Genomic DNA, 26,314 nt, shown 5'->3' with positions numbered 1-26,314 from the left:
ACACCGAATGACACAAATAGTTCAATTTACTTCAATAGGACTATTTGTTCAGGAGGGTACTAGGCAACAAAAGTAAGGTATCAGAATCTGGCCCTTTATGTTCAGTGGGCCTACACATGGAGTAAGGTACTAATCAACATAAATAAATGTGGCAGAATTGGGTACTTAATTTGTGTGCAATAGATCAGAGGTGGCATTTGCGAGAAAAATTACGCCTCACTTCTAGGCAATGGGTTCACATGTATCGTAGAAGATTTCAGTCATGAAATGGAGAATATTTTCTCTTTTCCTCCCACACCCATTAAGCAACCTGTATTTCCTCTTGAGGATCTGTATAATGAAATTGCCAGATGAGAGCAGCTATTCAAAGAATAAATCAAGCATATTATTTTTCACTGTCAAAAACACTGGGGAATTACAAGTGAAGATGGAGAAGAATAGCTTAAGAAAAACATGCATACACTGATTACTGTAACTGGGCAACATCCTTCTCTCTGTGGTGCAGACTTCTACTGAGGACTCTGTATGTAAAATTTCCACTGATAGTGAGAATTCTGCTGACAAAAGGACTGCAGAATCCACAACTGAGATCGACACTTCAAGCAACAGATTCTGAGCATGGGACTTTTGTCCCTGAAGTCTAATTTTAGAAATATGAAAAGCAACTCACAGAACATTGATAACTAGAAGGTGTTGCCTTTAAGCCAGTCTTCCCCATGATGCTTTGAGGGTCATGCTAAGAGGGGGAAAATATAAGATTGCTAAACTTGTTAAGAAAGATATAATGACATTTAACACAGTGCCCTGTTGTTTTCGTTAGCCAGCAATGTCTAAATCACAGTAGACAGAAATATACAAACATCAGGTACCACCACCAACAAAAAAAAAGAGTAAACAGCAGACGTTAAATATGCAGTTAATAAATATATAAAATATGGCAGAAAGTCTCAAAATGTACTAAAATGGGGGAGAAAAGAGGCACTGCTAGGAGCTAAAACTGTAGACTCCCTGCATCCCCCTACCCCCAGGAATCTATAATTGTGACAGGCAGAATGCTCCTTATGAATTCAAAACCACCAGGGGACAAGTCTATTAAGCGCAAAGTGCGCAGAGACCTCACTGCCTGCCTCCTCCCCTCTATCAGTGCCCTGCATTGTTGAGGAGGTAAATAAGGCCCTCACTCACCAAAGCCAGGAAAGCTGCAGTGCCTGAAGGTGTCTTCGTGGAATTTCTGAAAAACCTCAGAGCCAAGGGACAGGAATGGCTCGCAGCACTGTTCTCCGATATCCATTCCTTAGGGCTTGTCCTGAGGATCTGGCATAAGGCTATGGTCATTGACATTGACAATCTCTCATTGTACTGGCCTGTATTACTCCTCTGCACATTATACAAGCTCAAGGAGAAAATATTACTAGCAAGAATTAGGCTGCTTGTCACAAAGTTACCAAATGAACAAGCGGATTTCCGACCAGGCCACAGCTGTACTGACCAAGTATTAGCCTTAAGAACAGACACTGAAGTGGGATTCCAAAGAAAACTCAAGCCAGGGGCAGCTTTCTTAGACTTATCTGCCATATGGAGCAATGGCCTCCTCCTAAAAGCCAGCAAAATTATCCCATGCAATGCAACAATAACATTCTACCAATACATTCTGACCAATCACAGGTTTCATGTTTTCCTTGGTGATCCAGTCAGCAGGCCATATGCTATTAATGATGACCAACCATAGGGATCAGTCTTAGCATGATCCTGTTTAATATTTTCACCAGCAGCCTTCTCCAAAATCATTATGGAAATTTGTCTATGCAGATGATGATGCTTTGACCACACTGGCATGGGATTTACCAACCACAGAGCAAATCCCAGCTAAGGATCATAAAATCATGGAAGAATATTTCTTATATTAGCAGCTAAAACCAAACCTCACTAAAACTGTCATGTCATCATCTCATCTAAACACTTGAAAAGCTAGGGCAAAACTACACAGGAATTTCTTTGACCAGCAGATAAGATACAATCCCACCCTGATATATCCTGGATTGACATTAAATGAAAACCTCACATACCACTAGCCTCTTAAAAATATTCAAGACAAAATAAAGATGTGTGTAAATCTCATACAGAAACTGGCAAGGACAATCTGGGGAACTGATGCAAATGCTTTACGTCTGCTTCACTGGCCCTTGTCTACTCTGGTGCAGAATATTGCTCATCCATTCAGGCACATAGCTCACACACATCACTTGTTGAGTCTCAATTTAACACCTTCATGCAGATTATTACGGGCCCAATAAAATCAGTGTCACAACCATGTCTTCCGATATTGGTACATATCCACCCAACCCAAGTTACTGTGACATAAGAATTCTTCAGGAGTTCTATCATATTTTAGGTAACAAGGATCTTCCAATACACAAAGACTTAAATAATATATCAAGATTCCAACTCAATCCAGAGAACATTTTTTGCTTTTAGTGCAAGAGCTCAAAGACTCAGGATTTTCCCCCCTAGAGATTAATGGTGAGCAAGGTAGAAGGATGCCAGTGTCCCAGATAAACACCTCATCAAGGAACCAACCAAAGAATCCAATGGCTTTTTACTTCCATGGAGAATATGATCCACTTTGAACTACATCCACATATTACATGGCAAATGCTTCTACCTTCTCCATAAATGGGGACTGAGACACAATCTTATTTGTGACTGTAGAAATGGACTTCAAACTATCATAGAATCATAGAAGATTAGAGTTGGAAGAGACCTCAGGAGGTCATCTAGACCAATCCCCTGCTCAAAGCAGGACCAACACCAACTCAATCATCCCAGCCAGGGCTTTGTCAAATAAGGCCTTAAAAACCTCTAAGGATGGAGATTCCACCACCTCCCTAGGTAACCCATTCCAGTGCTTCACCACCCTCCTAGTGAAATAGTGTTTCCTAATATCCAACCTAGACCTCCCCACTGCAACTTAAGACCATTGCTCCTTGTTCTCTCATCTGCCACCACTGAGAACAGCCTAGCTCCATCCTCTTTGGAACCCCCATTCAGGTAGTTGAAGGCTGCTATCAAATTCCCCCTCACTCTTCTCTTCTGCTGACTAAATAGGCCCAGTTTACTCAGCCTCTTCTCATAAGTCATGTGCCCCAGCCCCCTAATCATTTTCATTGCCCTCTGCTGGATTCTCTCCAATTTGTCCACATCCCTTCTGTAGTGGGGGGACCAAAACTGGACACAATATTCCAAGTGTGGCCTCACCAGTGCCGAATAGAGGGGAATAATCACTTCCCTCGATCTGCTGGCAATGCTCCTACTAATACAGCCCAATATGCCATTGGCCTTCTTGGCAACAAGGGCACACTGCTGACTCATATCCAGCTTCTCGTCCACTGTAATTCTCCAGGTCCTTTTCTACAGAACCGCTGCTTAGCCAGTGAGTCCCCAGCCTGTAGCGGTGCATGGGATTCTTCCTTCCTAAGTGCAGCACTCTGCACTTGTCCTTGTTGAATCTCATCAGATTTGTTTTGGCCCAATCCTCCAATTTGTCTAGGTCACTCTGGACCCTATCCCTACCCTCCAGCATGTCTGCCTCTCCCCCCATCTTAGTGTCATCTGCAAACTTGCTGAGGGTGCAATCCATCCCATCATCCAGATCATTAATAAGGACGTTGAACAAAACCGGCCCCAAGATGGACCCCTGGGGCACTTCACTGCCAACTAGACATTGAGCCATTGATCACTACACATTGAGCCTGATGATATAGCCAGCTTTCTATCCATCTTATAGTCCATTCATCCAATTCATACTTCTTTAACTTGCTAGCAAGAATACTGTGGGAGACCGTATCAAAAGCTTTGCTAAAGTCAAGATATATCACATCCACTGCTTTCTGCATATCCACAGAGCCAGTTATCTCATCATAGAAGGCAATCAGGTTGGTCAGGCATGACTTGCCCTTGGTGAATCCATGTTGACTGTTCCTGATCACCTTCCTCTCCTCCAAGTGCTTCAAAATGGATTATTTGAGGACCTGCTCCATGATTTTGCTGGGGACTGAAGTGAGGCTGACCAGTCTGTAGTTCCCTGGGTTCTCTTCCCTTTTTTAAATATAGGCACTATATTTGCCTTTTTCCAATCATCTGGGACCTCCCCGATCACCACAAATTTTCAAAGATAATGGCCAGTGGCTCTGTAATCACATCACCCAATTCCCTCAGCACCTTGGATGCATTAGATCTGGACCCATGGACTTGTGCATGTCCAGCTTTTCTAAATAGTCCTTAACCTGTTCTTTCACCACTGAGGGCTGCTCCCTCCTCCCCATACTGTGTTGCCAAGTGCAGAAGTCTGGGAGCTGACCTTGTCTGTGAAGACGAGGCAAAAAAAGAATTGAGTACTTCAGCTTTTTCCACATCATCTGTCACTATGTTGCCTCTCACATTCAGTAAGGGTCCCACACTTTCCCTGACCACCTTCTTGTTGCTAACATACCTGTAGAAACCCTTCTTGTTACCCTTCACATCCCTTGCTAGCTGCAACTCCAATTGTGCCTTGGCCTTCCTGATTGGCCCCTGCATGTTCTAGCAATATTTTTTACTCCTCATCAATCAATGTCCTAAATAATCATAGCCCAGTGGTATCTCTGCCATCCACTCCATGTCACCTGAAGCAATCAACTGGATCCCCCAGCCTAGACTTGTCAGTGATGGAGAATCCACCTCACCCTTGTTAAATTGTTCCAATGGTTAATTACTCTCACTTTAAAAATGTATGCCCTATTTCCAGACTGAATTAGTCTAGCATTAACATCCAGACATTGGGTCATGTTATACCCTTTTCTACTAGACTGAAGCACTAAGTTTTTTTTTTTAATTGGTTTGGACTTCATTCTGTTTGCACATTATAATTGTGATCAAGTCATGATCACTTGTGCCTAAGATACCATTAATTTTTAGTTTTGTGACCAATTCCTGTCAACTTTGTCAAGATAAGGTGGTCCAATATAGAATTCCTCCATGTTGGATGCAACACTTTTTGAGTTAGGAATTTGTCATCTATTAAGAAATTCTGAGGATGTTTTCATGCTGGCGGCATAAGACTGTCAATGTATGTCACTCAAATTGAAGTCCCCTATGATTATGCAGCTTTTTTCCCTATGAAATATAGGTAGGTGCATAAAGAACAAGTCATCCTGTTCCCTACTGTAACTTGGTGATCTGTAACTGACACCTATTAATATCCCATCTTGTGCTTTATCTGCTAGGACATTGATCAACAAGCATTCAAGATAATTTTCGTCCGAGTTTTCAGTGACTTGGAAACTGGTAATGCCATTTTTTACAAAGAGTGCCACTACCCCTCTCCTTTTGCCAGCCCAATCCTTCAAATAGGTTATAACCATTGATTTTTAACATTCCAATCATATGAATCATACCACCAAGTTTCAGTAATACCAACTAGATCAAATCTGTAGTCATAAAAGAACAATTCCAATTCTTCCAGTTTGTTACCCAGACTCCTAGCTTTGATGTATAGGTAAATAAAGAATTTCTTCTCTTCACGTCCTTTAGTTTCCTGAATACATTTTATTCTCAACATCTCGATTTTATGCTAAATGAGTGCTCATATCATCCCGCTTTTTATCTTCCCCTTTGCTACTAGTTTAACATTCTCCTGACTACACTACCCAGCATGTCCCTGAGGAGACTGGTTCCCTTTCTACTGTGGTGGAGGCCATGCAAACTGTACAGCTCTCTCTCCCCACAGAAGGTGGACCAATGTCCCACAAAATTAAAACCTTCCATCACTTACCTCATCCATGGTTCATTTCCAGAATCTTCTGCCTTCCTTCACTTATGGGACAGGAAGTATCTTGAGAAGATCACTTGGACATTCTTCTTTTGCATGCTTCTGAGTTCCCTAAATTCTTTATTATCTGGGAGCTATACTGCAATGTAGTGTCATTAGCGCCAGCATGAACCACCACCAATGGATCCTTGCCCAACAGCTCCAGAAGCTTAACCAACCTTAGAGTGATGTCTCACGTTTTGGCTCCCGTTGCCTGCCAGTTTCTGGCAGAATGTTCCTTTCATTCTTTTGAGTATTGAATCCCCAATAAGGATCAACTGTCTTCCTTGAATAATTGGAGGTCTCTTCGTGGGTAAGCTGGATTTTCTTAAAGGTTGGGCCGAGCTCCCATCCATAGGATGAGTTGGATCGTGAGAGATATCGTCCACAGCTTCCATATTCCATCTGTTCTCTCTGGTGGCCACAACCTGCATGGCCTCATCTGTTTCCAGCTGTGTTGAATTCTGTCTTGACCTCTTGCCTCATGTCAGGGACTGCAGGTCTCAAATGTCAGTCCACCTGTCTCTTATGAGCCAATAAGTTCCAACCTGTAGAACACTGCAAATCCACGGATATCTGCTTTTAATCCATGGACCATTTTAGTGGATCACGGGTTGGATGCGGACACAAATTTTGTATCCGTGCAGGGCTCTACCAACCTGTCACCCAGTGATCTGCTAACAATTACCTGAACTGGAAGCTCAACTCTGACAGAGGACTCCAGTCCAGGGATCTGATTGGCAGAATACTGGGGGTCCTGATTGGTTTCCTTCTTTTATTTAAACCAAGCACAAGAACAGGAAGTGTCCATTAAACTGAGTTATCCCAGTTTAGTACTGTTTCCCTTGCACTACCTGCTCCTACTGCCTGACTCTGATCTCCTGGTAACCTGCCTCTGCCTGCCTCGTGACACCTGACTCTTGGTCTGCCCTCTGGCATATCTCAGACTCTGATCTCCTAGTATCTGACCTGGCAGGGCTCTAAACTCCTACTCTGACTGCTAGATAAGACTGCCTGTGTCCTGGTAGTGACATTCTGGTAGTTACAAACTGCCAAGACTCCTCTCTGACTTTCTTTCTCTCTGACACCTTGGTGGCCAGTGTGATGCTGTATGGTATATGTGAAACACTTTATGATATTATAGATACCAATACTTTAAAATTATGATGAATCATGACAGATATGCCATGTAAGGTATCTGCAAAAATGTTACAATTTGCCAAGTATAATAATCTTGTTTATATGTTTGTATCACCTTTGTATTATGAGTTACAGATATGTAGGGTATATTTGTATTTCCAAACTTGTGCTGTGTTTCTAGGTGACACCACCAGACAGAATGGCATCAACACTGCCTAGCCTCTTTGACGGCCCTCGAAGGGTCATCAACTGCACAACGAACCCATTGAAAGGAACGAGGGGATACATCTTATTAGTCAGCAAGGCATGCGGTATGCTTACGGACAGAACTCTAAGGCCTTTCCACGCCATGTGCTGTAAAGCTTGTTTTTGGAACACAGGAAGTATAAGCCACATTGCAAAAGGAATATAAAGGGCAGCTGCATCATCTCTAGTTTATCTCCAATCCTGCTTCCTACCTCTGGAGTAACTTCTCCACAAACTGAAGCTCTGAACAAAGGACTGAATGACCCATCCAAGTTGGGAATGTATTCCAGAGGGACTTTCAAGCCAGTAAACTCACCCATACTGCTAAGAACCTGATATATGGACTCTGAAGTCTTTGAATGTATGTGACTGCTTTACCATTTAACAACTGTCTTTCCATAAACAGAAAGTGGCAAGATTAAGAGAGACAGGAAAGAGAAATGTAGGAAAAAGGAAAAGCAAAATTACCAAACAATAATATATAGGGAATATTTTCTAACAAAGAAAACAAAAAATGTGGAAAATTAAATAGAAATGATAACAGGAAATTAAAACAATAAACAGATCCCAATCCTTCTCCCACGGAAGTCAGTGAAAAAACTCCCATTGACTTCAGTGAGAGAATGTTCAGGCCTACAGTCTCTATCATCGGACATGTTTCCAGTTACTGTCTCAGGTCTGCAACGGGGTTCCATATGGACAGTCCCCAACACCCCATGGAGTCCCTCTGACTTCCATGGACATCTGTGCAGATGCAAGAGTCCAAAATGAAGACGCTGGAGTCCATGCTGGCAGTGGGTGTGTTCAATGAATAACAGTAATTTATTTAAAGAGCCTCTCTGTAGTTATGGGGATTGTCTTAATGATTATAAAAGGCCACTAACAGTTTTGAAATTGCCCATCTATTAATATTCAAGTAGGAGAGTGTCTTCAAATGTGCTCTTCAGTTTTATCTTGTGAAATGGGTCACTGGAGATATCTTATTAGATGAAATCATACATACGAAACCAGTGGTACATATCTTGCCATTCATAATCACGCTTTTGTGACCTGTTCCATTAAAATAACAAAAAATAAATGGTCATTTGAGACTGGGATAACTGGTCTATAGTTGGTCCTGTGAGAACTGTAATCAATTTTGTTCATTACATTTGCATCTCTTTGGAAAAAAATAAGTTCTCAGGTATATTCAATTTACATTTCCTGTTTTCAAGCCACCAAGACTATCCCACACCTTGGTATTAGAGGATATTGGTATAATATCTTGCTGTAACTTCAGAGTTACTGAGATCAACAACATGAATTTCCATTGTATTTTATTAATTACTGTGTTGAACTTATAAAGAGCTTCCTTAAAAAGAAAAACAGCAGCATTAAAGGTGTACACAATATTTCCTTAGAATGGCAATAAGCTGAATTTTTATTTAGATACTACATATACACAAAATGATGTAGAAGGTTTATGGACTCAATCTTCTGCTGTGTCACGCTACTACTAGGAGGAATTCAGAAGAGGCATGGGGACCAATCCTAGGCCAACCAGAGGCTAAAACAGGGATCCATGGCCTTTTCAATGAGGAGAAAACTTAAGTTCCCCCCCGATAGAATGATTTGTGGGAGAGACATTTTCTTCCCCAAAGCTCCCACATGTAGGTTTTACCACAGGAGAGAATGATCTGTCGCTACAATGAAGAAAACTCTAGAAAAATATAAGATAGGGGAACAATCCTGATGGGGAGACAAAGTGGAAGACCTAACTGTTCTCTTCTATCTCTTACTTTTCTCATCCTACGTAATGGATTTTAAATAGTTAGGAAATTGTAAGTTAAATATTTGATGTAAAACATCTAGGCGGTAAGGAATGCACAAGGACAAAACACAAGGGACGTGCCTGATCATGCCAAGGCCTTTCAAATCTGTTGTTTTTACTACCCAATTTCCTTTTTCTGTAAAATTGTCTACAGATTTGATTTAAAAAAAACTTCATTAATTTAAATAATGGAATGTAAAAATAAATCAATGAATTAACCACACCGTCTCTCAGAGAGATGCCATGTGCTACTGACATGATTCCTTGACAAACTTCTCTGTCATATATGAGATGCAAATAGTTGTGGTGGCAAATGATGTCATTTTAATGTGTAACTATCTGAGCACACTTGCTAACAAGGTAAAAGGTAACATCTATTGCCATTGCTTGTGCCTATAGTTATTTGCTCCACAAAACTGTGCCCGTAAGGACTGTGGGAACAAAACTAAAGGCGCACTGTGAAAGTTGGGTGGTGCCCTTTTAAAAATTTGTTCTGAAATGTTAAAAAATTGTCTTCATTTTACACCCTTTGGTTGAGATGACCAGAGCAGTGGAGGGAATATGGAGAGAAGATGTCTGGCAAAATCCCCCGCACTGCTTTGAAATCTCAGCTTTTATGCAACCCACCTATTTAATTATAAAATTGCAAAATATGATGGGGTAAATCCTGCTGCAAAAACCTTCTGGGAAATCACATTTCCCATGGACTCAGCACCACTAAGAATACAGTCTAATACATATTTATTTATTTTCCTTGTAAATGCCAAATCTATTGTTGTTATGCAAAATATTTATGTTACCCTCCTTCCTACTTGGGAATGATAAGACAAGCTATCATGTGCACTCTAAGCATTCAGCAATACAAGATGTGAATAATAGCCATGTTTTCAGTTTAAAAAAAAAATCTTAACTTGGAACATTCAGTCTTTCATTCCTTTCAAGACAGTAATTCAATCTAAAGGTTGCCCTCAAATTCATGCTAGATAAGATATATGTTGTATGGCTGCTATGCACTTGGCACTGACTCAAATGGATGTTCATTTAACCTCTGCCCTGCTTTAGAAGTTGGGCCACATTTTTGTTTGTTTCCTTCTTTTTTCATGCGGACAAAAGCCATTCAGTGAGTTTCTTTCAGAGATTAGCAGAGGTACAGTATCAGCCTCAATAATAAAAAGGGAAAGCGACATCAAGTTCATTGAAAGGATGTGAAAGTCCCTGCATATTCTTAAGGAGGTGATTTAATTATGATGTATCACATACTCTGAATGAACCTCTTTTATGGGTGGTGAGGTTTCTCTGTAACAGTGTAACAAGTAGAACCTGTTTCCTTGAGAATTCAGGATGGCTGAGTATTGAAATTGAGAAGAGCTAGTAGGAATATTTTTCACTCTTTCTTCTGATCCCAACATGCTACTGTTCATGTGCCGCCAATGTAACTTACAAATATAGCATTTTTATCATTTATAAGACTAATAATCTTTCTATGTTGTATTTTGATTTTCATGCAATAGCATACTCAATAAGTATCATCAGTTGGAAAAATGTCATTGTCTTCAAAGGGAGCTGGATTAGACCCTACATGATCTAAAATTCTTACTGTGGAGATGTTGATACAATATATACCAAGGATCACCATATGCTAGAGCTAATATTAGCATCAGCATTTAAGCAGATTACATTAAAACAGTAATGCACAAACCTTTTTGCATATGGGAAGTCTGGATTTCATAAAACAGAGTACACTCAGCTATGTCAACTAAACAATGCACCTCTTTAGTAAGTGATCTATTCCATTATAATGCTACTGGGTTTTGACCCCATTTATAGTAAATCTATCAGGGAATAAACAGTGAATATAGATCACTACATGATTTAATGCCTAAATTATTGTAGGCCTACATCATCATGGAGATTTAGGGTCTGTAGCCTTTTGCCCACAGTTTCCTAATTGCCCATTCTTCACAGTTTTCAGGTGAATTAGTAAAGCAGGAAATGGATGCATCTAACATTGTGTGTTTAGGAAAAGAGCAGTCAGTGACTAGACCCTGCAGTTCCACTTTAACCCACTAACTCTGCTGAAGCATTGTTGCTTCTCTCCAGGCAACCTAGCAAAATTCTTGTCCAGCAAAATCAGTTGGTTATCAGCTTACTTACCCCCTAAGCTTTTGGGGTCAAAGAGTCAGTTTGAGAAAGGGTAACAGTAGAGCCACTGGGATTTGTGAAAGAATTTTGTCAAAGAAATTCAGTCCTATGCTGTATATTAAGCATCCAACTGAACAAAATGTCTAATGTTGGAGTATTTCAGAGTTATTGGACGTACGCTTTAACAAGACTTTTTGGCCTGAGGGCCACATCGGGTTTTCAAAATTGTATGGAGGGTCGGTTAGGGGAGGCTGTGTCTCCCCAAACAGCCAGGTGTGGCCCAGCCCCCGACCCCTATCCGACCTACCCTGCTTCTCACCCCCTGACAGCCCCCCCCCAGGACTCCTACCCCATCCAACCCCCCCCCATTCCCTGTCCCCTGACGGCCCCCCCAGGACTCCTGCCCCATCCACCACCCCCTGCTCTCTGTCCCCTGACTGCCCCCAGGCCCTCCTCCCCTAACTGCCCCCCGCCACCCCATCCAACCCCCCCTCCTTCCTGACTGCCCCCCCGGAATCCCTGCCCCCATTCAACCCACCTGTTCCCTGCCCTCTGACCGCCCCAACCCCTATCCACACCCCCGCCTCCTAATCACCACCCCAAACTCCCCTGCCCTCTTACTGTACTGCCTGGAGCACCGGTGGCTGGCGGCGCAGTGAGCTGAGCTGAGGCTGCGGAGGAGGGGGAACAGCAAGGGAGGGGCCGGGGGCTAGCCTCCTGGGCCAGGAGCTCAGGGGCCAGGCAGGAGGGTCCCGCGGGCTGGATGTGGCCCACGGGCCGTAGTTTGCCCACCTCTGCTATAGGCCTATTCCCATTTCCACCAGCAGAGGATATGGCTCTCTGGGTGCTTTATCTGACTATAAAGATCACAGGACTATGTTTTATCATAGCGAGCGTTTTTCAGAAAAAAACTTTATCAGCTCCTTCGGAAGACAGGTTTCTTAAAGTCAAAGACAAGTTTCATTTCCAAAAACCAGAGTGAAAGCTCCTGGGTAGTTAAAGAATCACGTACCTTTGAACACTGTTTATGATTCTGGCACCAAACAAGGGAGCCATTGTTCTGCAAAAGAAAAAAGTATATATATATTAATATTAAATATGTCATTAAAAATTGCCCAGATCATGCCATCAGTTTTTAGGCTGAACTTCTCTTCTAATTCTGTTTGGAAACTGATGTTACAATATAAGCCCAGTATCAGTAACAATCCTGACAATTGTTTAGTTGTTATTGGGTGAGGTCCTCATCCCTGCCTTGGCCCCTTTACATTGGGTAAAAGGCCTAGCATGGCATATAGGTCCCTTAAAAGCCCTGGTTACAACTGGGAGAGAGTTCCCCCAGCATAGGCACAGAGGAACCCAGCCATAAGGCTGCCTTCTGAGGATCCCCCCACCCAGCACTGATTGTAGAGGCATGCTGAGGGGCAGAACTGAGAACAGGAGGAATGTGTCAGAGCATATCAGGCAGCACTGTGGAGATTCTAGGCAGTGCTCCAGCTGACGGGGGAGGCTGGTGTAACTCTGACAAGCTCTTAGGGCATCTAAGTTACAACAAGGGTCTCTACGGCCCCCAAAGTAGCTCAGGATTGATAAGATGCAAAGGTGGATTAAAACCACTATCGTCCTTCCTCCCCCTGGGGTGCAAGTTTACCTAAAATTCCAAAATCTCACCTATTATTTTTCACTTACTCTGTATAGTGGGGTCCGTGGATAAAAGCATAGGAAAGAAAATCATTTTGTCCATTTTTTCCCCTTAAAGCAGACACGAAGGCCTTGATACAGCAAAAGCATTTAAAACACATGGTTAACTTTAAACACATGAATAGTCTCAGACATCAACAGGACAACTTGCATGTTTAAAGCTAAGCACATGCTTAAGCGCTTTGCTTGGCTAGGACTTGAATTATAAACATTGATTTCCACATTTCTGTGATTAAAATAGAGAGAGGATGGTGGTAGGACGCAGTACATACCCTTTCTGAATTTGGACCTGCATATTGGACCTGATCCAAAGCCCACTGAAGTCACTTTAAGTGTGTCCATTGATTTCTATGGGCTTTGGATCAGCCCATTATGAAGTACAGGGACAGATATTTAAAACACTGAATTAACAAGAATTACACTTTTACTTTACAAGCTCAATTAATGCAATTAAAATTATGTACATGCTTGTTGGAGATGAATATGGTAGAAGAGAGGACCTGCATCTGTAGGTCAGGAAATTCCACTTAGTTCCAGTAATGAATTTTAGTTTTGTTTATTTTTATATGGCAGAGTAGATGTTTTTAGCATCACAGCTATTTGCTAGAATATCTAAGAAGATGGTATATATAAAGATGAGCAACCGGTACTCCACTTATCCAAAGCTCATTTTAGTAGCAGTCTTAAAAGGTTCTTGATTCATATAATTTGATTTCAATATTTTATGTGCATTTGCCTTTTCATCTTCACAATTATCTACTATAAAACCACTGCTTCATACATATAATCTCATATTTAGCTGTGATTATTTTAGAATTTTACTAGCTACAATGTTTATAGACACAAGAATAATTAAATATAAAAACAGAAGTCATGCACAACCCCTTAAAAAGATATAAATAGTTTAAATAAAACTTTAGGATCTCTATAAAGAACATACACGAGTGGGAATGCTTTAGTGTTATCCTCAATGTCACTCTAGAATGTATTGATTCCCTTTTCAAATCTAGCCAGTGGAAATGTTAAAGCAATATTTTACATGCTACTTTCATTTTCTTACTTCTTCATGTAAAAAAGTAACAGAAAGAGCAATGATTGCAATAACAGATTAGTAGCAATTTATTGTTTTATTTCCTAGTCAGGCAGCCCCTTCTACTGAAACAAAAAAAGCATTCTTGTTTTTTAATTATATCTGGTACTTGGAACAATACCTCAACAAATATCCAGATGGATGGCTTTCCTTCTTTTTAATGTTTTACATCTACAAACATTTGCATTTTCCTACTGTAAACTAGTATGTGTTCAATTAAAAAAAAATTCTAAGTTCAGAGCCACATAAAACCATCACTTAGCAGAGTCAGCTGCATACAAACTAATATGTACTGAACGTTATACTGTATTTTATAAGGTGAAAGAGCAAATTTTCAGTGCTTTACTTGAACAATATGGAAACGAACATTCTAAACCCTGATTCCTTTCCCTTTTCTAATGACTAATACAAATAGCATTTACATTCAAGAAGTGATTTTTTTAAATGCAAACCCATCTGGATAGAACTTTATGTTTCAAAGTATCTGAATTCCTGAATTTTAGCTTGGACATTTTACCTGCTAGATTCCCTTGCATTATCTGTATTTCTATAGAGTCAAATCCACTTAATTCAATGGGAGTTTTACCATTGATTTTAATGGGACTATGATCTGACCATTGTACCTGACCTGTAAATTTAAGGCCAGGTTGCCTTTGAAAATTTCCTTCTAAATTTTAAAACAAATGAACCAAAAATTCAAATGCAAGTGATTAGAAAGTGAAAGATGACAAAGCCATTTGCCTTGGAAATATTACAAGTACATAATTCAAGCTTTTGATGAAAACAAGAAAAACAAATATTTATAAAGAAACTGACAAAGATATTTAGATGCTTTGCTTCTGACAGGTGTGCATGCACACAGCACTATCGAGTTGCCCAGCCAGTAACATCATTGGGCATGATCCTGCAAGATGCAAAGCACAGGGGTTCTGTGCCCTCCGCTCCATAGTAAATGGAAACAGAGGGAATCCAGCAGTGTACAGAAAGTTCTTAGCACCTTGCCGGATCAGAGGACTTGTAAGCATGAAAAGCACTGAACGGTTGAAGAACCTTGTTTATATCCATGGCCTGGAACAGGGAAGTACTTTTAATAAGTATTATCACAATATCCCTCCAAAGCAACTGGAAACTGCCAGCTATGGAGGCAAGCCATGACAAAAATAACTTCCCTCATTGGCATCTTATTCCATAATTTTCCATTATGAGGTTTCTTGAACCTTCTTTTGAAGTATCTGATACCTGACACTGCTAGAGATAAGAGGCTGGGCTAAATGAACCACTTGTCTGATCTGTTATGACAATCCCTACGTCCCTATTATCATTTTTGAAAGTCTGTTCCTTTCTGCAATCTTTGATTCACTTTTGATTGAAACTCCTATTCTTCAAAAGCTTCTTCTGTCAAAAATGAAAGCCCCATAAATGAAGAGAGAAGTGTAGAAATAAGTCCTTCATATGACAACCTGTCACCTGCATGAAACAGAGCTACTGAGTAGACAGACCAATAGCTGCTGCTAAGGCAAACATTAAGGGGATGGCATGAGTTTACAACACTACAAATGCAGCTCATACAGGCATCTTATTCCCAACATTTTTCATTAACCTGTCAGCAATCTCTGCAGCCTAAACATTATATGCTGTGAAACAGCACTTTCTCCTAACTGATATAACACTCTCCCACCACTCACTCACTTACTAATTAACTGTGTTTATGGTGTTTGCATGTATATCTATATACACAGCATAAATACATTAATGAGAATTTCTTATAGGGTCTTGGGGATTCCTTTTTACCTAACCAAAAATGACAGGCAATCCATCTTCAGGAATATGGAAATAAATCCATTTGAACAGGAAATAGCATTCTCCACATCCGTTTAACTTTCTCTAATTTGCAGAAACTGGGATTCAAATTGCATAGGGAAGGAGTTAGCTATCTGTGTTTAATACAGGCCTGTGGTAAGTTTCCCCTTTTAGGCTCCTCCTCCTCCAGGTTCAACAAGCCTTGCAGATGCACCTTATTAGCACATCACAGGCTCAGAATAGCTCATTAGCCTCCCCCTGCCCAGTGTGAGGGCGTGTCCCTTCTCATACCCCTCCCCTCATGATGGGATGGCCATTCACAGGGAAGGGGCGGTTGACTCCATCCCCGATCTCTTGTGACAAGAAATCAGCGTTAGTGTGGTCTGGTGTTCTACTCAGAAACTATAGGGTTGTAATGCAAGATACTATCTCATTAAAAGAGGGTTCTTGTCCCTCATGGTCTGAATCCAGCGTACGGGTGGATTCAGATCAGTGATTTGGGAGAAGTGGCTACACAACAGGTAAAACCTGAAGGCATCTACCACCCATTTGATCGTTAATGCCTCCTTTTCAATAAATGAGTATGACTTTTATCTAGGGAATAGCTTCCTACTTAGGTATAGGACTGGGTGTTCTTCTCCTCCAAAGTCCTATGAGAGAACAGTGCCGAGACTGATGTTCAAAGCATCTGTATGTAGTATGAATTTCCAGGAAAAATCAGGGTTGAAGAGCCCGGTTGCCTGGCATAGTCATGTTTTCAGTTCCCTGAACACTTCCTTGAACTTCCCATCCCAGTGGATCTTCTTAGGGTTGCTGCCTTCCTCAAATTCTCCCTGGTGAACATCCCTATGTTTCTAATTTTCTCCCTTAATTCAGATATATTGGGTCATATGTAAGACACTAACATCTTGCTCTTCCCACCCTTCTCGTAGCAAGTCCAAGATGCCTCACGGTTGGCAGACATACAGCAACTCAAATAAGAAGAGCCCTGCAGAGGTTTGTGGGATCTCCCCAATGGCAAAAAGGACTGGTGGAAGTAGCCAGTCCCACTGCTTAGGGTTGTCATTGACAAAGCATTTTAACTTTCCTTTCGGGGTGTTATTAAACTGCTCTACTAAACCGTCAATCTGTGGTTGGTATACCAAGGTTTTCAGGGACTTGACCTTCAGAAGGAAGCATAATTCCTTCATCAGTTGGGAAGTGAAGTTAGTCCCTTGGGTGGTTAATATCTCGTGGTATCTCTGCCACCCACTTATACCACCACTCCGATTCCATCTTGAGCAGAGCAGCTGGACTCTATCCTCTCTAAGGCTTTTTTTAAAAAACCCTTTGTAGCAGGCATAGTTTGCCCACATTCTCCACCATTTGTGGGGAAGGGCAGGGCTCCCTAGGCCCCTCCAGGTCCCACTGTCTGTTGTTTACCCTCTCTTCTACCATTGCAGGTGCGCCTTGTTAGTGCAACACAAGCCCAGAAGAGCTCTTTATCCTTCTCCAACCCAGTGTAAGGGCATGTCCTTGTCTGTACAGTGTCTAGTTTCTCCACTAAGGACACATGTCCTTCCTGGCCACTGATGATCAGTAAGCAACTAGTGGACCTGCCTTTTGTTGAGGTTTTCAGTGTTTTTCTGTGGGGAATCACAGGATGCCAGATTAAAGAAGCTTCTGCAAGACATCTGTTCAAGAAACTCTCTCTTGACACTAAGGGAATGTCTTCACAGCAATTAAACACCCTGGGCTGGCCTGTGTCAGCTGACTCAGGCTCGCTGGACTTAAGCTATGAGGCTGAAAAATTGCAGTGTAGATGTTCAGGCTGAGAGTAGAGCCTCCTCCCTCACAGGATCCCAGAGTTCGGGCTCCAGCCCAAGCCTGAACATCTACACCATAATTTTGCAGCCTCATAAGCCCACGTCAGTTGACAAGGACCAGCCATGAATGTTTTATTGCTGTGTAGACATAGCCTAACAGATTTGCTAACTACTGATCCATATCAAACTCCCATTTTCACAAAATGTTCTTGGGCAGGTCATGTGGGGGCAATCGAGTAGGTTTTTAAGTTAAGTGGGGCAAAATACAGTAAAACATGATTGTACTTACTACTAAGCTGAAAATCAATGAGGAGCTGCATGTTGTTGATGATTCATGAACACTTTCCTCTTTGGAAGTGAAAATCACTTAATCTTTTCAGTTGATACACTGCCATGGATGAAACAAATGATGGCAAGAGCTGACTTTGAATTAAATAAGTCATGTAATAAACCCAAACCCACAAGGCCAGATCCTGGAGTCCTGCTTAGGGCCCCATGTTCCCTTCCACATACATATGGAAGGCAGCTTGTCACTGCAGAGGAGGAGAGTTTTGCTTCTGTGGTATGCCTCCCCTACAGACTCCAATCCTGCAGGAACTACTTGACTGGAGAGAAAGGGAGGGGGTAGGATCCAGCATTGCACATTTGGAGATGGCAAGGAGGGAGTGGGTGAACAACCTGGGCTTCTCTCCTAACTGAACACAGGGATATAGACAGTGTTAGCTTCTACTTGCTTGTCCCTCTTGAGGGTAATTCTCAGGGCAGCATTTGGAAGAGCCAGCATGGAGGCACAAGGCTTGCATACGATGGTCTGCCAGAGTACAGGGCTATCTAAGATACGCTCAGATCCCAGGGATACGCTGGTTTTGGGGGCTGGTCCCCTGGCGTCTGCCATGGGAAGGGCAGAGGAACACCCAGAAGAACTGCTAGGAAACTCCACAGATTGATACCCACAGACTTTTCTCTTTTCTACATAGGTTGTTCTTTTACTGTGAGTTTTGCCTCAAATGACAACTGTTTAACTATGGAGTAAAGGCTCTGTATTTGGCCTATTGAAATTTGGTCTAATAAGTAAAAGAAATAACAAATTTAATTATCAGGGTTCAGTGACCTGGTAAGTTGTAAGGAATGATTGTGACTGATATTTAGGCAAACAGGAATGAGGTTTGTAAAATAAAATCATCACAGCCTCCTTTTCCTGGCATTTCTTCTAGCATCATTTAAATAAATAAAAAAGGGGGATTAGTTGTTTGTCTATTGCAGGGAACTTGGGGCTGAGGTTCCCTGGGAAGAAATCCAAAATGGTAGTCCGTATTTTGGAATACATATTTGGAGTGCATCTATTGCTTTGAGTAGGAGAACTCTGTATACTGTATGATCCTTCAAAACAAAATGAAATACATAGATTTCTGAACAAAACCCATAGTTATGTCACAATTACCTAAGCTGCACAAAAGGAAACCTGGATTTCCAGCTAACCCAGTAGAGTGAAGCTATAAGAATCACTGCTTGTCAGAAGAAGTTATGAAGCTTTGAAGTGTCTAATGATCTGTTTTGAAGACTTAATTGCATCCCTATAAACACAAACCAAAATTCAGTTACCATGGATAACATACAGCCTAACAATAGATATGGAATTTAATCATCTAGATTAGCCACCAATACTATTTTAAGAAAAACTACATCCCAAATTATGTCAAATTATGAACAGTGCTGTTAGGTGTAGAAAGTATCAGCCTAATTTCTCTGTGGACTTCAGTGCAAGACTGGTATCTATGTTTCACTTTTATAGATAGGTGGGAAAGAAAATGATAGCAAAATATCCTCCCCATGACATTTTACTGATCCTATGTAATTCCTGTGAATGATTTCAAAGATTATTCTTAATTTACATAACAGACTGTGTTTATTCTAGTTTATAGTGAAATCTGTAAAGCTACAACCCATAACACATCAAAAAGATATGACCCAGCAAAATAAAATTGATGAATACTTTTCTGAGTGATTTAATGAAAAAATAAAGTCAAGATCGAGTGCTACAAAAACTCCAGAGACTTCAGTGTTTCTTGACTGGCCATCATAGTTAATAATCTCCTAGAGAGACAGCTGTCAAAATCTAAACCTCATTAACAGAAGAATGAACAGGAGATCAGTAGTCTTAAAATTATATACCATACATTGTTATGGTTTAATTTAGGCCTTTAATGAAGATTACATTTCTTCCTTCTACCACAGTGTCTACTAAAAATGGACACAAAAACTACTAGATAAAGCTGTACAAACAAATGAGCACAGACAATCTTTTTGATTTCTGCAGCACTTGTGAGTTATGACTGCCTTCTTGTGGTTTTACGAACTACTCCGAGACACTTTCTAGAAGTCACCCCCTACCAATGAAGCAGCAATTTCAGTCACATTATGAAAGAAAATTTTAGATTTAAAATAAAGTTCAATAAGGAGTATGAGACAAAGAACCAAGAGCAAATAATGATAACTTGAAGGTAGAATATGGAATTTCATATTCAAAAGCATTGGGACAAATCCTGCTTGCTTTATTCAGGTGCATAGTCCCATTGAAGTCAATGGATCTACTTGCATGAATAAGACAACCAAGATTTGCACTGTACACTTTTCTGTAAACTATATTTCCTCAGAATACATAGTTTCCACTTTAGCTTTTCCTCAAGGTTCAAAATAGAGTTTATTGGAGCTGAAAAAATAAACTAGCAAAGTAACGTTCATCTAGAATCTACCAGGATGTAACCTCCTGGAAATATTTTTTGTACCAGAGGAAAAAACAGCTACATACATTTCACAAAATATAGCTGACATATTTGGACTGTATTAGTAATCACATTAAAGTATGACTGAGCTACAAACTAGATACGTTGAAAAGTTCAGCAATGTTCCAGGGCGATACTTGGGATAAAATGTATTTATCATGTACTACACTCGCCTGCGCTTTGCCCACTAATCTATCTCTCCCAGAACTACTTCCAATACTCCAAACAGCTGAGTAGCGTCTAACACAGGGATCGGCAACGTTTGGCATGCGGCTCGCCAGGGTAAGCCCCCTGGCGGGACAGGCCAGTTTGTTTACCTGCCGCGTGTGCAGGTTTGGCGGATTGCGGCTCCCACTGGCCGCGGTTCACTGCTCCAGGCCAATGGGGGCTGCGGGAAGCAGCGCGGGACGAGGGATGTGCTGTCCTATATATATCAACATGCAAGAGAAATTTTCCATCATTCCTCCAGACTGTGACATTTTCCTCTGAAAATTACAATGGCCTGAGGCTCAGCTTGGGCAGTAATCATTCCTGGATCAATGACAGGTTTCAGGTTCCAATACCTCGTGCCCTTGCAAAGCTAAGGATACAAGAAACAGTGGTGACTGAATATTTTGAAACATTTCTAAAATAGTTTATCTATAAAATATATGGGATGTAAGAGCACATGATAGTGTTGTATAGCAGAAAGGTTCTATTATCACATGTTTGGGTTGGCCATGTTACTGATTGCAGGACTGAGCCTATTGGCACAACCTAGCTATTAGTGTTGTAATTTAATTCCAAGCCTCTGTAAAACTCAGCAAGTTTTCACCTTTGGTCTATTTCATTATACTTCATCAATTAGCATGCTAAATACAATGTACTACATGGTGGCCATATAAATGACTTTCATGGACTCTGTTTAACTAGCATATACAGAACATTACTCAGTACTACAGGGTGCTTCACTTGTCTCTCAGGTTGCTGTGAAAAAAGTCTGATGTTCTATTGTGTTAAATATAGAAATGAATTAAGGGAACTATATACATACACATATAATCTTCCATAAACAAACACTATGCTAAGAGAATATTATTAAAGTTGAAAAAAAAAAGCTCTCAAAAGTTGGGAAATGCCAATATTAAAGTAGCCCATGTAACTTTAATATGGCTCTCTTTTGCATATGTATTACAATGCCTGCTTTAATTATATGATCACAGGCTTTCTTTTCCACAGGAACCCTGCCTCATTCAGTACACAGGATGAGGATGAGAAGCATCCCATCTACCAGGTCTACCAGTTTCCCAGAAATGTTTGGAAATGAGTCCTAACCAATTTGTGGTAATTCAGGAACCAAATAATTGAGTGTAAACCTGCAGCACAGCCCATCTTCACTCTGAATATTTGGAAAAGTTCTAAGAGTAAACCCAGAACTGTATTGTGCGTGAAGTGCTATTTTCAAAGGCTCAAAGACTTAGTCAATTCCAAACCAGTTCTCACCAGAACACTTAAAGACACTTTTCCTCACTGAGGGCTTTTTCCAGGACAAATTTCAGTTGTTACACTCTTTCTCCCTACCCCGCATTTTATTGCCTTAGCTGTTTTTAAAAGGTCACGTCATTTTCTGATCATTAGAAAGGTGTTTCTTTTCTCCTTTTCCTTCTCTTCTCATGCCAATACAGCTGAAACATTTTGCTGAAACCATACAAGAAAAAAAATCATCTATCCTGGAAATAAAACCAGAGACCAATTCTGGGGAAAAAAATCAACCTGAAATGTGAAAGTGTTAAATGTTAAATGTTAAAACAACGGAACAGAATGGTAACTATTACGCAAGCCTGAAGTACCGGGGAGCTACCAAATCCCTCTATAATAATGATTTTCAGTGGCAGAAATCAGAGGAAGAATTAAGTTAGTATTTCTCTCTATCATTTTCTGATAAAACTTTCTAGAAATCAGAAAGCCTTTCATGTATCAGTGGCTCAGAGGACAGTCTAACAACTGGTAAGTGAGGATAGGATGTACTATAAAAAGAAAATATCTATCCCTTCAGGACAAGACTGAAATATTTGACATTGACACATCCCCTGTCATCAGTGGTATAACTGGTATGCAGAGGAATCATTTACTGACAAGTCATGTTTCAAATGTTTTTGGCATCAGGTAAAGGAAGTAAAATATAAACAAGCTCATTTGTGCTCCAATTGTTGGAAACTTTGTAATGTTTTAGATCTCAAACCCACCTTTCAGTTTAGACCTCTGCATGATCCATAGCATTTTAATGGCTTCTGAAAAATGCAGAATTGGATATGGAATTCTTTGAACCAGCTCTCAAGTCTGCAACTGTATTATATATTCTTTCTATGGTCTCAAGCCAAACTTCCTAACACACACACAATATATATATATAACTTATGCTCAAATGTAGAAAATTCAAATAAACTCAAATTCCCTTTTCCCAACATATTGTAGCTCTTGCTAAGCAGTGCTTGATACCACAGACCAGTACTTTTTCCTTAAATCATCCAATCCTGTAGCATTATATAATGCTACAATGGCTCCATCTTTGGAAGGTCCCAGGTATTGCTGTTAGGCAACTTCTTATCTGCCCAAGAACCTTCATCCCATTCTATTCTATTCAGATTCTTATACCATGCTCATCACTGTAGCATTTGAACACCTTCCAGTATCGTATTAAGCAATATGACTAACACCAGTCATGTGTTATTCCCCGTTTTATCCCATTTTATCAATCTTCCTGCATGTATGAGGCTGGTAAGACGGATAATGAGGTGTGTTGGGTTGCAGAACTATCACTATGTTGATGACTTTTAAATTTATCTATCATTTTCACTGGACCTGGAAAGTGTGGTCTGTTTGCTTTCTTCATGTTTGGCACTGAGAGAGGTTTGGATGAAAATGATTTGGCTGAGGCTTCATCCTGACAAGATGTATGCCAATAGGTATGGGCAAGCATCTTTAAGGCATGAAGGGTTGACATCCACCCCCATATTGCAGGATTTACATTTGTTGATGAGGTTTACAATTTTGGGATGTTTCTGAATCTGAAGGCATCTGGATGAACATGTTATAGTAATAATCATAAACTGGTTCCTATTTCCCTTCTGGATTAAATTTGAAGTGTTGATCTTGATTTAAAAGTCCTGAATGGTAGTTCCTGGCTATCTTAGAGGCAACTACTCCCCCAGTCTACCACTGTGGGAGATAAGACCATCTGAAATAATTTCTTCTAACACTCTGTCCCTTGATTCAAACTCTAGGTGCTAGGTTGCAGGTCATTTTCAGAGAATGGCCCTGCCTTGACTATGGAATTCACTCTCTCTGTTGGCCCAACAAAAACAGCTTTGATTTTATCTTCATGACATAGCTTATTCTATTGGTTCATAGTTCATCTGTTTATTCTGGCCTTGAACTGTGGAGGATGATGTGAGGATGATGCATTAAGATGGCATTGAAGGAATTCATTTTGCATGTCATTAATTAATATATTCTTTCTTGTTGTATTTGTATGGACACTGTTGTGACAATTGGGCCTACAAAGTGTACTCTAAGTTCAACTGTGAAATGATGCAAAAGTTAATTAAATGTCACAATAGCCTGTGACTTTTTGCCTGCTGAGAATTAACCATGTACATCAGAAGTAGGAAGCCTCCTAAACATCCAGTGCGGCCACTGGACGATTGAGATGCTAAAGGAGAACTCAAAGATGATAAGGCCATTGCAGAGAAATGAAGTGATTATGAAGTTGTCAAGAAGATATGAATAGAAGGTTGAAGAAGGCTCACCAATCTATTAGAATTCTTTGAGGGCCACAAACAAGCATGTGGACAAGGGGGATCCAGTGGATATAGTGTATTTAGATTTTCATAAAGCCTTTGACAAGGTCCCTCACCAAAGGCTCTTAAGCAACGTAAGCTGTCATGGGATAAGAGGGAAGGTCCTCTCATGGACTGATAACTGATTAAAAGATAGGAAACAAAAGGTATAAATGGTCAGTTTTCAGAAAGGAGAGAGGTAAATAGTGGTATCCCCCAGGGGTCTGTACTGGGACCAATCCTATTCAACATATTCATAAATGACCTGGAACAGTGAGGTGGCAAAATTTGCAGTTGATATAAAACTACTCAAGATAGTTAAGTCCCAGGCAGACTGCGAAGAGCTACAAAAGGTTCTCTCAAAACTGGGTAACTGGGCAACAAAATGGCAGATGAAATTTAATGTTGATAAATGCAAAGTAATGCAAATTGGAAAACATAATCCCAACTATACATATAAAATGATGGGGTCTAAATTAACTTTTACCACTCAAGAATGAGATCTTGGAGTCATTGTGGATAGTTCTCTGAAAACATCTACTCAATGTGAAGCCGCAGTCGAAAAAGGTAACAGAATGTTGGGAATCATTAAGAAAGGGATAGATAATAAGATAATATTGCCTCTAAATCCATGGTATGCCCACATCTTGAATACTGCGTGCAGATGTGGTCACCCTATCTCAAAAAAGATATATTGGAATTGGAAAGGGTTCAGAAAAGGGCAACAAAAATTATTAGGGGTATGGAATGGCTTCCATATGAGGAGAGATTAATAAAACTGGGACTGTTCATCTTGGAAAAGGGACAACAAAGGGGGGATATGATTGCGGTCTATAAAATCATGACTGGTGTAGAGGAAGTAAATAAGGAAGTGATATTTACTCCTTCTTATAACAGAAGAACTAGGGGTCACCAAATAAAATTCATCGGCAGCAGTTTTAAAACAAACAAAAGGTAGTATTTCTTCATACAACGCACAATCAACCTGTGGAACTCTTTGCCAGAGGATGTTGTGAAGGACAAGACTATAACAGGGTTTAAAAAAGAACTAGATAAGTTCATGGAGAGTAGGTCCATCAATAGCTATTAGCCAGGATGGGCTGGAATGGTGTCCCTAGCCTCCGTTTGACAGAAGCTGGGAATGAGCGACAGGGAATGGATCACTTGATGATTACCTGTTCTGTTCATTCCCTGTGGGGCACCTGGCATTGTCCACTGTTGGAAGACAGGATACTGGGCTAGTTGGACCCTTGGTCTGACCCAGTATGGCTGCTCTTATATTCTTATGTTCATGGAAAACAGGTGAAGTTGTTCTCAATAAATGAATGTTATGAACAGGTGCAAGAAAACTAGACAGCATAACTAGATTAGTCCACATAAAAAAATGGCTTACTCATATAACTCTCAAGGACTGTAATGAGATCATACTTAGTAAGCAAGAAGATGTGGAAGCAAAGTTACCTGTGCCAAGTTTGGCCTTATGGAAATGTATCTAATTGGTGGACAAAATAATAAGGATACAATATGCCACCCGCTCTTACTCCTTTTGGGGGTTCCTAAAAAAAGACTTTGGAGGAAAAAAAAGAATCATCTTCCCCCCCAGCTCATCCCTGAACCTGCCAGCATTGCATCTCATCTTGACTAATCTCAGCTTCCTCCATCTCAAGTCAGAAGGAACAGACCTGGCTAAGGGACTTTCTTCTCAAGAGGAAGGCCGCCTGTCCTTTCTCTTGTTTAAGGAACTTTGTTTTCACCTGCAAGTGCTGAAAGTCATGACAGTATCATGACATCCAGTCCTTAGCCCATCAGTGGGGATATCTAATTGTCCATACCACAAAGGTGACATAAGATCCTGTACTGGTTTTCCCTTCCCTTGTTGGGTTGCTTTCTGGCACCATCGGTTCTTTCCTCTGATGCAATCTCTCATTCTCTCGGCTTTTCACTGAATCATGAAATCAGCTATACTCTATTCATCCAAACCTGCCTTGTCTATGGAGATAGGATCCAATGAGATGAGATCCATGACCAGAATGTGAACCAGAGTCCAAGCATCAGATGTCTTGGTTGACTTGCCAGTAAACGCATCCAGTCATAATTAATCAGCAGCCCAGTGTTCCAAAAACATCAACAAAGCCAT

At 40.6% G+C, this 26,314-nt stretch overlaps 1 protein-coding gene across 1 annotated transcript in view; it reads right to left on the bottom strand.

Moving 5' to 3' along the window:
• ANOS1 (anosmin 1) overlaps window positions 1–26,314 on the bottom strand; it is a 178,537-nt gene that overhangs the window by 133,740 nt on the left and 18,483 nt on the right. The window contains exon 2 of the mRNA XM_065423031.1: window positions 12,196–12,243. Within this exon, the coding sequence (XP_065279103.1) occupies window positions 12,196–12,243 (48 nt within the window). The remainder of the gene's footprint in view (window positions 1–12,195; window positions 12,244–26,314) is intronic.

This window comes from Emys orbicularis, chromosome 1 (genome assembly GCF_028017835.1).
Source record: "Emys orbicularis isolate rEmyOrb1 chromosome 1, rEmyOrb1.hap1, whole genome shotgun sequence".
Taxonomy (NCBI): Eukaryota; Metazoa; Chordata; order Testudines; family Emydidae; genus Emys; species Emys orbicularis.
The sequence above is the reverse complement of the archived record's forward strand: the minus strand, read 5'-3'. Positions and strand labels throughout refer to the sequence as shown.